Source organism: Camponotus vicinus, unplaced genomic scaffold, assembly GCF_025532165.1.
Source record: "Camponotus vicinus isolate PSW18456_S1 unplaced genomic scaffold, iyCamVici1.0 SCAF_4, whole genome shotgun sequence".
Classification (NCBI taxonomy): Eukaryota; Metazoa; Arthropoda; class Insecta; order Hymenoptera; family Formicidae; genus Camponotus; species Camponotus vicinus.
Window position 1 is genome coordinate 20,609,333 of NW_028141976.1, and position 13,126 is coordinate 20,622,458.

General features: G+C 30.4%; 2 protein-coding genes across 2 annotated transcripts in view; one reads left to right on the plus strand and one right to left on the minus strand.

The window, feature by feature from the left end:
• Positions 1-7,557: 7,557 nt before the first annotated feature.
• On the plus strand, positions 7,558-8,944 carry LOC145971308 (deoxycytidylate deaminase). The gene is made up of 4 exons (XM_083098850.1): positions 7,558-7,773; positions 7,882-8,120; positions 8,278-8,491; positions 8,580-8,944. Exons 1-4 carry the CDS (start codon positions 7,751-7,753, stop codon positions 8,680-8,682), a joined length of 579 nt encoding a protein of 192 aa, XP_082954976.1. The 5' UTR covers positions 7,558-7,750; the 3' UTR covers positions 8,683-8,944.
• Positions 8,945-8,999: 55 nt separating this feature from the next.
• Positions 9,000-13,126, minus strand: part of Naa15-16 (N-alpha-acetyltransferase 15/16) — a 36,419-nt gene continuing 32,292 nt past the window's right edge. Inside the window, exons 10-11 of the mRNA XM_083098849.1 lie at positions 12,897-13,005; positions 9,000-12,776 (exon numbers count right to left, since the gene is read on the minus strand). Coding sequence (XP_082954975.1) covers positions 12,268-12,776; positions 12,897-13,005 — 618 coding nt within the window. The 3' untranslated portion in view covers positions 9,000-12,267. The remainder of the gene's footprint in view (positions 12,777-12,896; positions 13,006-13,126) is intronic.

Genomic DNA, 13,126 nt, shown 5'->3' on the forward strand with positions numbered 1-13,126 from the left:
CGTCTTTGAATATTATCTTTTATAGTCTGCGCTAGTAGTGCAAATATTTTTCTTTACTATTTAAAAAGACGATAATTTTGTTAATGATTAATCGCGATTGTTTAAATCATTATTTAAATCTTATTAAACTCTACTAATACATCGATAGTTAGAGATATAGTTAGATAGTTAAATTATTAGAGAGGGACTTTGATAAAATCATTCATTTCGTTATTCTTTATTAAACCGTGGCGAACAACGTGATTTTTTAATTATATTTAAAATTGTAAAGTCTTAAGATTCATTTTATTTCATTTAACTAATCATGCGCGAATTGAATTTACTTTTACTTTAAAAATGTTTTAAAAATGAAATTTAAATTATCAAAATTATTTTCAAGAATATTAAACAAATTGCATAATTATAAATGTTCAAGATATATTTTAACATGTTATATTTTATTTTAAAAATTAAAAATATATCGTATATATGTGTAAATTAATATATAGCTATAATATTAAGTCCAAATGTTAATGCTGTCAATGTCAAATTATTTATGTTAAACATTTAAATAAATCAAGTACATTTATTTGATATTGATAACATAAATTGTATTTTGTAAATTATAATTTGTAATTAGTAAATTGTATTTTGTAAATTATAAATAGTTATAATTGTATATTAATTATAATCTAATATTGATATTTTAATTATTGACATAAATGCGTATAAAATACAATTATAACTATAATTATATTATATGAAATAGTATTTACGATTGTAAATTACGTAAATACATTCTTATGTAAATTACACGAAAATTATCGAAAGTATACGTATAATGATGATATAATAGTAATTTCATTAAATTAACATATTTGATTCTATAGTATATATTTTTGAAATATTCATAAAAGAGTAACTGTTTATATTTTCATATCAAAGAGTCATTAATAAATTCGGAAAATTTTTATATAAAATGTAAAAATTCGGTGCTAAATTAATGAAGAGATATAAGCTTTACAAAATTTGACGAACGCCTTCGTTATAGAATCGCGAGTCAAATTATTATAAATTTAATGATATGCTTTCCGTTAGATTTATCTATTTATAAATTCCATATCGCGCGTAACTAAATAATTCTAAAATAAATTAATAAATTATGATTGTGAAAATATCGTGCTTTTTCCGCGTTCTTTTTGCGTTTTCAAACGAGATTGAATTAATAAAGGATCTTATCGCTATCTCTTTCGTCAGATAATATTGCTAAATATTGTTAATTAAATATAAAGAAATATGGAATAAGAATGTGAAGATTCGATGTGATAAGTCAACGATTATTACGAAATATTAGCTTCACAAAATTTAACGATCACCTTCGATATTATAGAATCGCGAGTTAATTATTATGAATTTAATAATTTGTTTCTTTAGTTATGTTACGTCCAGTGGACTCCACGATTCTTTTCTTTCCTCGAAACGATTTCGTGGAAGAAGGAAATCAAGGATCGACTTGCATTCGGAATGCAAAGCGATTCTTCTTAGAAATAAAGATAGCACTTAGAAGAACGCAACCTCACCCGCGGGTATCGTCATTAAACTTTAACAAATCTAATACTGAGAATGGCCAGTCGAGATAGCGTCAACGAAACTCTAAATAAATTTACGAGTTATATGATGAAAAGTTGTTATGAGAAATTCTAACTGTCCCGTATCTATGGGTACGGCTTTATGTTCCAAGCCTCTCTATCCAAAGAATTTTCAAAATAAAGATCTGGTCCTCGGAAGAGTGACAAATAATAAACGTAAGACAAAACCTTTCGAAATTGATAGTGCACGTGCGCTCGTTCGACAGGCCACCCTCAAGCGTTCTCCGAATCGCCAAATCATCAAGCGATAAGATAATCAGCTCACTCCCACTCTCTACTGGATGGAGCTAAGTCTCGAGCCAAAGGGCTTAACCAATTAAAATCTCAAGAGACCCCTCTCCTTTTAAAAAATCAAGCTCCTTGACCTTAGGAAGGGAGTAATAGAAATCATTTGATTCGCCTAAAAAGATTCCCCACCATCCAGAAGGGAGGAGGAGTAAAATCCTTAAAACTTGCGAGCCGAAGACGCGGACACACTTCAGTTCACAGTTCATAGAACACAGTTCATTTTAAAGAAATTACGACACCTCTTTCGTGCAGCACAGAGTATCTGTTTAAATTCAATCATTGTCAATAAGTAAGTGAAGTGAGTGAGGTGAACTTTGGATCAACTGAGGATTCTACTCATCTTCAACCAACAGCCACCCACCTGCGCTTTCAGCTCCGGTCGGATTAAATTTCTTTTTCAACACCTTGCAACGTTCACAATAAGTAGTAAGTTTAAATTTCTCTCTCTCAGTTCCTATTTCTCTTTCCCATTCGACTGGCGATATCAAAAACGATCTTTAAGTAATTAAAGAGTTTGAACTATAGATCCTTAAAATAATAAAAATTTAATCAATAATACTCTCGATCAGTTAGAATTTCATAATAACCATCAATAGTAATTTATCCTTAACAATTCAATTCCCTTTCCATATAACTCTTATCTATTCGTTGCGGATTTCAGAATTGGAATTCACGAATATTCCTCCTATCTATTCGTTGCGGATTTCAGAATTGGAATTCACGAATATTCCTCCTATCTATTCGTTGCGGATTTCAGAATTGGAATTCACGAATATTCCTCCTATCTATTCGTTGCGGATTTCAGAATTGGAATTCACGAATATTCTTCCTATCTATTCGTTGCGGATTTCAGAATTGGAATTCACGAATATTCCTCCTATCTATTCGTTGCGGATTTCAGAATTGGAATTCACGAATACTCCTCCTATCTATTCGTTGCGGATTTCAGAATTGGAATTCACGAATATTCTTCCTATCTATTCGTTGCGGATTTCAGAATTGGAATTCACGAATATTCCTCCTATCTATTCGTTGCGGATTTCAGAATTGGAATTCACGAATACTCCTCCTATCTATTCGTTGCGGATTTCAGAATTGGAATTCACGAATATTCCTCCTATCTATTCGTTGCAGATTTCAGAATTGGAATTCACGAATACTTCCCCACTCTCTCCAAAGATTCTTTACAGCAATCTATCCCATTAGTTCCCTTTAATTTTCTTCTCGATATAAATATATATATATATATATATATATATATATATATATATATATATATAATTACTTCTTCAAATTGTGATCGGATATATTTCAAATGAAAGGATTGAACGATAAATAAACCTTGAAGATCGTTTCTTGATAGAGACCTAATATACCTGATCGATCATCTATCTTCATCAATAATTACCGTATTTAAATCGCGTATCTTAAATTTTACTAGTGTCGCCTCATAATTCGCGGTCAAACAATAGGCGTTGGCGGAATCGCCGGAACAAACGGTTAAGAGAAGGGCTGGCTCAGGCTATCGGCGGTCCAGTAAATCGTTCGACCACTAGTATAGACAGTAATAAACTCGATACCTGTTTAGATAGCAAATTTTAAATTAAAAGTAACAAAATTGTAATAATCTCCAGCCAGGGTTAATACTTAAGATTAGATTTACCACTTTTATTCCTGGCTGACGTCCTCCGAACCAATGTAACACCCGCGGAAATTCCCTCACACATACAAACAACACACATATAAAATTTTCAACTATATTTTGTATTTTTAGAAAAGATCTTTATGTAAACATTTCATATCGCTCAAACGACTAATTATTGAATAAATGATAATTTATAATAAAATCTTCATTTAATTTTGCTACCCGTTCTCATTCCTTGAAGTCCGAAATCGCACAGGGTCCTGTCCCGAGTAAAAGAGATTCGATTCTCTTACCGAAAAGGGACCGACGAGCGTAACGGCCTGGGACACTCACAGAGTTAAAGGGACCATTCTGGTCACTGACCTGTGCCAGGCCCCTGACAGTGCGCTCGACCCGATCTATACACACGCCCGAAAAGTGTGTCACCGGGTAAGTAGGTTGCGTCTTTCCAGACGGCCCGACCTTTTAAGGGTCTGGACGTAACAGTTATATTTGTGTATTTACGAATTTCGTATCGAAAAATATTCATAAATAAATTATAAATTACAGTTGCGAAAACACCGTGTTTTTCCCGCGTTCTTTTCACGTTCTTAGACGAGATTATCATTTTAATAAAAGAGTTATCGTTGTTCCTTTCGTTAGATAAACGTTAATGAAAGTTGCGTGGCTCATACCGCCGAGGAGTCGAAACGATTTTCATCATGGAGAATTATTTCTCATCGGTTCTTGTAAGATCCATTCGCGACGTCTAGTTCGGTGCCCTGTTAAAAATTGGGAATTTTTATTGTAAGAATGGAATTAATCCCAGGTTTTCCTGGCAATTTCCGACAGCAATGATTTCGGTAGTCATTCAACGACGAACGCCATGCGCTTCTTTAAAGTCGAATTAATTTAAGTAATATATATTTAGATGTGAGAGAAATGCATCTATTCTTTTCTTCGTTAAATATGTTCTGTCATTATTAAGATTGGAATTATTATTGTCTAATGCCAGAAAGGTTTAATAGTAGATTAAATATGGATATAGCGTTGTGTATAAATTTTTATTTTTCAAGTAATTTCATATTGTAATAGTTTTTATTAACTGTTTGATAAAAATGATTACGAACGAATATATTTTATTATTAATTATTAATTATTTCTAGGTACTGGGGATATTAATATTAGTTTTTAGTTTCTTTTAAGAAACTATTTGTAGGTATTGGACATCCATCGCCATTTTAGAATATTAGTTTGAATTTTTAGATATATACCATTTTATATATATGTATAATAAAATACATGCACAAATTAACGTATCCAAAATATTTTTATAATTTTTATTAATACGATATATTATATATACGCGAAATTATACATGAATGTTACATAATATGTGCGAATACTTAAAAATTTAGAGACGAATCGAATGGGTACCCCTATATCAGCAAGATATTGATTAAAAGAAAAAAATTATTAATTTAAACATTATAAGAATAAGAATCTAAAGAATTAATCTAGAATTAATTATATATTTAAAATTATTTTATTTATTTTATTTTGCACACTAATCGAATTGAAATTTTTTAAATCTTGCTGTTATCGGGTTCGATTCGTCTCGCGCGCGCAAACGGTACCCCAAATTATATGTATTCGCACATTTAACACAAACTCCAGTGATGCATGTATTTTATTATTTATAAATATAATCGTTCGTAATCACATTTCAATAAAAAAGATCGTTATATCCATTTAATTTTCAATAAAAAAATATATTTCTTAGTAATGAAAGAACATGTTTTCTGACGTGCATATCAATTTCGTGAATTGAAGATAATGACGAGGGAATTGTCGTTGATTTATTACTGAAATCATTGCTATTGGGAATAGTCCGGAAGATCCGAGATTCGTTCCCTCCTACAGTGAAGTTCCCGACTTTCAATGGATCACTTAACTTTTCTTCGCAGATTGATTTTGTGAAATCTGATGTAGAAACAAGATGTTCTCCATTTTTAAGATCACTCCTCTTTTTATCGGATAATACTGGTATGTCACTCGCGTATCTGCAATTGAATATTATCGATTTATTTATTCGTCGCGTTTTATCTCGAATTTTAAATCGCGATTTATTTTATAAAAATTCGCAAGTAAATCGGTCGGTGAATTGTATATTCGCAAACATTACAGACCTCAAATGTTTGTTGAAATATTTTTGATTTTCTATATTTATGTGATAATAATTATATCGCGCACGTATCTATTGAGAGCTTCGATTATTATATTATAAAAATTATACGTATCGCGATCAAATGTTCCGCATATTATCGATTTATTTATTCGTCGCGTTTTCTCGTGAATTTTAAATCGCGATTTATCTTATAATTTAATCGTTGACTTATACATTGAAGCTTTGTTTATCTTTCCACGTCTTTGAATATTGTTTTTAATAGTTCGTGCAAAATGCTGGTAGTGCAAATATTTTCTTCTATAATTTAAAAGACGATCGATAACTATATTAATGAAAATCATTCGTTCCGTTATTTTCTATTAAACGTGGTCACAACGCGATTTTTAATTATATTTTAAAGCTTATAGAGCTCATTTCTTCTTATTCAGCTAATCATGCGCGAAATAGGATATGTGTTTTATTCTCAATCGTGAAATTCGTATAAAGTCGCGTATATATTAATCGCAAATAAATCGGACAGTGAATTTTATGTTCATAAACAATACGGATCACAAATGTTTGCTAAAATATCTTCGTCTATCAACATTTGTGTGATAATAATTATATCTCATGCGTGTCTATTGATTCGATTATTATATTATAAAAATTATGCGTATCTCGCAATTGAATATTCGATTATTGTCGATTTATTTATTCGTCGCGTTTTCTCGCGAATTTTAAATCGCAATTTATTTTGTATTTTAATCTTTGATTTACATCAAAGCTTGTTCTATCTTTACACGTTTTAAATATTTCTTTTCATGGTCTGCACGAAATGCGTCAATAATGCAAATACTTTGTTCTACAATGGAAGAAATGATCAATAATTTTATTAATGACTCTTTTGATCATGATTATTTACGTTTATACGTTATTTATATAAAACTAATTAAATTCTATTATTCTATGTCGATTATTAATAATAAATATCGCGTAATTAATCATCACTAATCAGTCTTGTCTGGTCTATGTAAAAATTTTTAGTAAATTTTATATTATACGTATACTTTGGACACTTTCGTGTAATAAATTTTATTTTGTATTAAGTTTAAAATTATAGTTTATATTAAATTTGTATTATATTTTGTAATACATATTTCTAATGCATTGTATTTTATATATTCTGCATTAAATTTTGTAATATATATATTTGTAATGTAATTATTTTTATATTACATAATTTAATATTTTGTAATGTGTTTTTTATGTAATTGCAAATTAATTATAATTTACGTTGTATATATTATAATTATGTAATATATATTTTTTATATGTATTATATTCTCTGTTTAAAAACTCTATTAAAAAAATAAAAATAAATAAAAAAGTTTTTCCTCCTCAATTTTTCCTCCCCTGTATCTCCGCCTTAACGAAGGCATTTGCCAGGTGAGGAGATTTCAGTACTCTCATGAACCTGAGAGCTATGCCGGCGGTAACATATGCCGATATTCATATAGTCTATTCTTATATTTAAAATCATTTGGACAACGTATGGGTACACATACATACACATATAGGTAAGTAATTTATAAAAATTATTTTTATAAAAATTATTATTTATCATATTTATATATTATTTTCAAAATAATGATTGTTATATTCTGGTGCTACTGGCATTTCGTGCACATAGCACGGAACAAAACCAGAAATTGTGCACATTATATATTACCCTTTGAGAACATTCATAGACATTGGCTTTGTAGTTCATGTCCACGTTTTCAATGTCCATAGAGGGAGTATCGCTTTCAGGGGTCATCTAAAAACAGACCATGACATCTCTCAGTCTTCTCTCTGGTATGGGTTTAAAGTTTAAAGGTTAGACAGACACCGGTGTGATTGTTTTTTAAGTTTATTTTGCTTTGACTTTTATTATTCACGTAATATTTAAATTTAGTAATATTTAAACGCATAAAGTTATTTAAATAATTGATAACATTCTCTAATCTCTGTGTTTCGGTGAAGCTAGTAAAGATTTAGTTGGCAATGACGGAAATATCGTCCAAACGGTATCAAAAATTTTTGTTGCATATATTTATAATACAGAAACGCTCAATTTTTATTAATAGAGCATATTCGATCATTTATAATACCTTATTTTATTTATTTATATATAGAGATTTTAATTCTAAGAGAACATCGTACATTGATTGGGATGAATATTTTATGGCTATAGCATTCCTTTCCGCAAAACGCAGCAAAGATCCCTGTACCCAGGTCGGTGCTTGTATTGTTAATAATGATAAACGAATTGTTGGCATTGGATATAATGGAATGCCCATGGGATGTGATGATGATAAATTTCCATGGGGAAAGGGCTCTCGTAACAGAGATTTAGATACAAAATATCTTTATGGTACAATATATGATAAATATTTTTTATACAAATATATATATATATATATATATATATATATAATAAACTAAAATATTAATAATATTTATATTAATATTAATAAGCTAAATAATAAAATAAATATTATTTAACTATTCATTACGGCATTGGATTGTAGTATGTCACGCAGAAATTAACGCAGTTTTAAACAAGAATTCAAGTGACGTTAAGGATTGTACAATATATGTTGGTTTGTTTCCATGCAACGAATGCGCAAAAGTAATAATACAATCTGGCATAAAAACAATAGTATACATGTCCGATAAAAATGCTCATAAAGTCGAGACAATAGCTGCAAAGAAAATGTTTGACGCTGCTGGTATAAAGTATAGGTATTGTTAATTGGAATGGCTGTCATTAATTTACTACTACAATTGTAAGATCTTCTTTTACAGCAAAAATTTTTTAATTTTTTTTTAGGCAATATATTCCAAAAAATCAAAAAATAGAAATTAACTTTAGTGATATTAATTGGAATCAGATGAGTCAATTACCACAAACTCCAACAAAACAAGAAGATTAAAAAAGAAAATTACAAAAACATCAATTGTATCATACATGAAAGAGAAAGAGTGAGAATAACATTAATAACAGAAATTATATCTTATTTTTATATGTTTTATATATTTCTTTATAGAATATATTTTACCTAAACAAATTTATTATATGTACAAAACATAAAAATATACTAGTCCTCTTAGAATTGTGAATAACACAATAAAAATTAGGTTTCTTCTATTAGAACGCATAATGGTTGCATGTACAATAAACAAATTTTCTTTCTATTCATGTTTCTATTCATTTATTTATTTTTTCATTTGACATTTCATAAGTTGAATCTTTCCAAGTAATGTTAATCACCAGATAGCACGTAAAAGTACAACTTGTGATTGTATTTATTGGATATTGATTTTTCTGAAAGATCAAACATTAATATTTACATATAAAAGTTAATTAAGAGTAGGTACAAATGCAGGCAAAGCAAACCTGCTCTTTTTTTTCAAACTTTACAGATTTGGTAAGTCTCGTTTTTGTAGCCTTAACAAGATGATCATGCAGAAAATAAATAAAATAATATACAGAAAGAGTGAAACAATTGCAGTGAGATTAACAAGAAAAAGCACAGAATTAAACCCCATCGATTTTGAAGAAACTTGACAGGATTATAAAGTGAATAAAAATATTGTTAGACTCAGGTAAAACTCATTTTTATAGTCATAAGCTTCAAAATTGATAAAGTTGAGTTCTGAGCTTTCCCTTGTAAAATAGAATTAAGTATATGACACAACTCTCTCTTTATGCATTTTACCTGCTGTACAAATGTAATTAGTGATAATTTTCTTATGGCATAATGAAATATGAAATAAGAAATATGTAATGAAATATGAAATAAGAAATATGTAACAATGTTTATTTTCTCTTTGAATTAAGCGGAGTATGATAGATTAGTTTTACATGATATAATATTATGGTGATGTAATATAATAAAAAGAAACGGTTAAACATAAGGATACTTGATATATATATATATATATATATATATATATATATATATATATATGTATGTTAATATGTATTTTATGTACATACTATACATTCGAATTCGTTCAATTAAAATGCTATTCCACTTATTCCTCAGTGAATATAATGTGAGGAAAGTTAGAGACATGAGCATGATTATATTACGGAATCTGAGAATTCATCACATAGAAATGTTTTTCGTATTACAGAAAATTGAAATTACATATCAAAATTACATATCAGCATATAATACATCGTGAATCGTCAAATCAATGAATATTTAAAATGTTATTTATTATGTCATTAAAATGTCGATATTATGTTTTATATCAGTACTTTTGCACTTTTGACATATATTTAACATTATATAATATCAATCATTATATCGTGAACAATATATATGAATGCTATTATGTGACTTTTTTTCAATCACTTTTTGTTTAATGAAACAAAATATTTGAATAAATTCTAAAGATATATATATGTAGACTTTTGTGATATCGAAAAATAGAATAACATGACAAATTTTATGTTCAATTATTCATTGTAATAATGAAATCAAATATGTATGCGCGCAAAAAGTGCACGAGTCATATATTTAATAAAGATTATTAATAATTAAAAAATTCTGTGTGATGAATCCAATTGTATTCTTAGAGATGAAAGAGAGAGAGAGTGAGAGTGAAAGAGAGAAGATATTGTCTAGAGAATAACCCAAGCTAGTACAATATTATGTTTGGGGATTAAAAGACAAATCTAGATTCAGCTCTTGACAAATTCGAATATAATTCGTAATTAGTACTATTTATTTTCTATGTTTTGATGTTTGTGTCTATGCACGTGATCAAAGTTTTTATATCGAGGTAACAACCTCCGGTAAAGATTGGAGCAACTAATATGTAAGCTATTTCAAGAACACTTGGAATCAGAGTTCAATACTCTTCATTGTAGAAAAAAAAGTCTAAATAAAACAAATTTAAAAAGATTAAAATTTTCGATACAGATACACATATGGTCATGATGTCTAATTGCGTTTTTTAACGAAATTTTTGTGGATATATATAATTTGCATCATATTTTAAAAATAAATTGCCAATATAATCTTATTTCAATGAAACTATTCCATCAATTTTCGACTTCTGGTTTTACGATAATAACCGGCATGATATACTTTGCGGGTAAATAAGAAGGTAAATATAACTAATACAATAAAATATAGATACCTATTATATGTTTATGATTATTGTTATGACGTGTTTGAGTAGGTGATTAACATTCAGATAATATTCATCAGCGGCAAATTCATTCGTCGCTCATTGAAAGAAAGTCGTAAGACATATACACTTATAGTATTTGAAATATGTACAAACATTATTAATAGCTCGGTAGTACCTATGGTCATTTCGTATCGAAAATGTTTTTACGAAAAAAACTGAAAACTTATAAATAGCACATTATTTCCGAAAATTAAATGAGGTAATTATAATATCCCTTGACTTGTACCAATAGGCTTTAAACCTTTAATGTTCATTAAAATTTCCGCAATCCGTCGATGTATACATGTATGATGATAATCGTTATCAACACACTAACGACTTTTCGATTTAAGATATACTTTGGTAGTTGGCGTATACAATACGCAGTTTATCGTTTCTATAATAACTTTCACGGAGACTTTCGCAAACGGACACTACTTATTTATTGACTTCTCGATGGAATATCAGGGCTCCAATCCAAACGTAGATTATTACCCTGAGCAAAAACGCAAGAATAAAATATCTGTATCTAGGAGGAAAAGCGTTAGGTCATTTTGTTCATTCAAATCAAAAGTTTATGGGTGAGGCGAACCAGAAGTTAGTACACGATGTGGGAATAGAGTCCATCCAAATGCGGCGACGGACATGCACGGTACAGTACTCGATGCTCGATGATCATTTTGCCTCTACATAGTAGAGTATTATGTAGGCATCGCTGGAAATTGTACACCTTAACCTCGAGTAGAAATATTCGCATAGAACGCGCGTATGTATGTATACAAGTCTTGTCTTTTTGTACCAATGTGTTAGTCTCGCACGCGTTATTTTACACACTGCACGTCTCGTACACAAAACAATGCACTTTCGTTGACTACATCCCTCCCGCTTTGATCTCCATTCCTCTCTTCGCGTTTAGCGTTGCCACCCACAATAAGTAGAACGTGAATCAAATTAATAGTTGATCTCGATTGTTAACTAATATTTAGCTAAGTCGTCACCTCTTTTCCCTTTTTTATCCTCATAACATTTCGGACCACATTAAAAATCATAAATGGGTCCGCGTCGTATTGTAATTTATTAAGATTGTTTATCCAGCATTGTTCTAGCACTGTTCGCACTACGTGCGAAATACTCTCGAGGAACCAGTTCTTGTATAACACATGTTTTACTCGATTGGTTATTTCGCCAATTTCGCTTCATTTCTTTTTGTCACGACACCTAAAATATGATTTTAAGTTCTCTAACGCAGATTAGGACGCTTCGCACACCTGCTTCATTGACTCGCTAACTACGATAGCGATTCAGTGACGCTGCAATAGCGCGTGCCTGGATCAGTTTTTAATCGAGTTCTCTTTTTCTTGATGATTGTTGGTTTTCGGCTCAGGCGGCCGAAACGCGGTAGCGAATGGGAACCGCACGTGACATTTCGCCATGTAATCGGCTATCGTATCGTCGCAGTGTCCAAAGTCGCCGTTACGCAATGCCTCGAGCACCTTTGTGCAGTTCTGCAACGTCACACCTTCCAGATTCTCGATGTTTGTCACAAGGGATAGCGCTCTTGCCTGTGCGGACGGGTCCAGGACATATAACATCCTCGCGGCTTGCAACAGATGCGCCAGCGAATTCCTATTCTTCTTCAAGTATTCGGAGTTTAATTGAGCCGGCTTTGTACTGGAGAAGATTCCGACAGTCTGACGTTTTACTACTTCACCTACTGCTCCTTCCAACGGCACCTTGCTGGTATGCAATAGAAAACGCACCAAACACGTATGCAAATCTGGATTGTTCGCATCCAGTCTATGAGCGCGTTTTATGGAGCGTAGCATGAGAAGAGTACGACCTGTAAAAGAAATAGACATTTACTATCTTGCGCGCCAAACAAGAATCAATTCTGTAAAATTATTTTCGTCAATGATTGATTCGACTTGTGCATGCACTATTGAACATATTCCTAAAGTACCTTTGCGAATATATATTTCGAAAGCCATAAGATGTGTTTCTATTCGATTCGACGCCAGTTCTTGCAACGGCTGCAGGAACTTTATTGCTTGTTCCAGAGGATCTTCGACCTGAAAAATATATATAAAAATAAATTTAAGTTATGCATGTTTAGTAAATTATGCATAACGAAGTCAATTTCACTGATTCATTTCTTTTTTGAATAGATTTTCCATTTTTATTACTTATAAA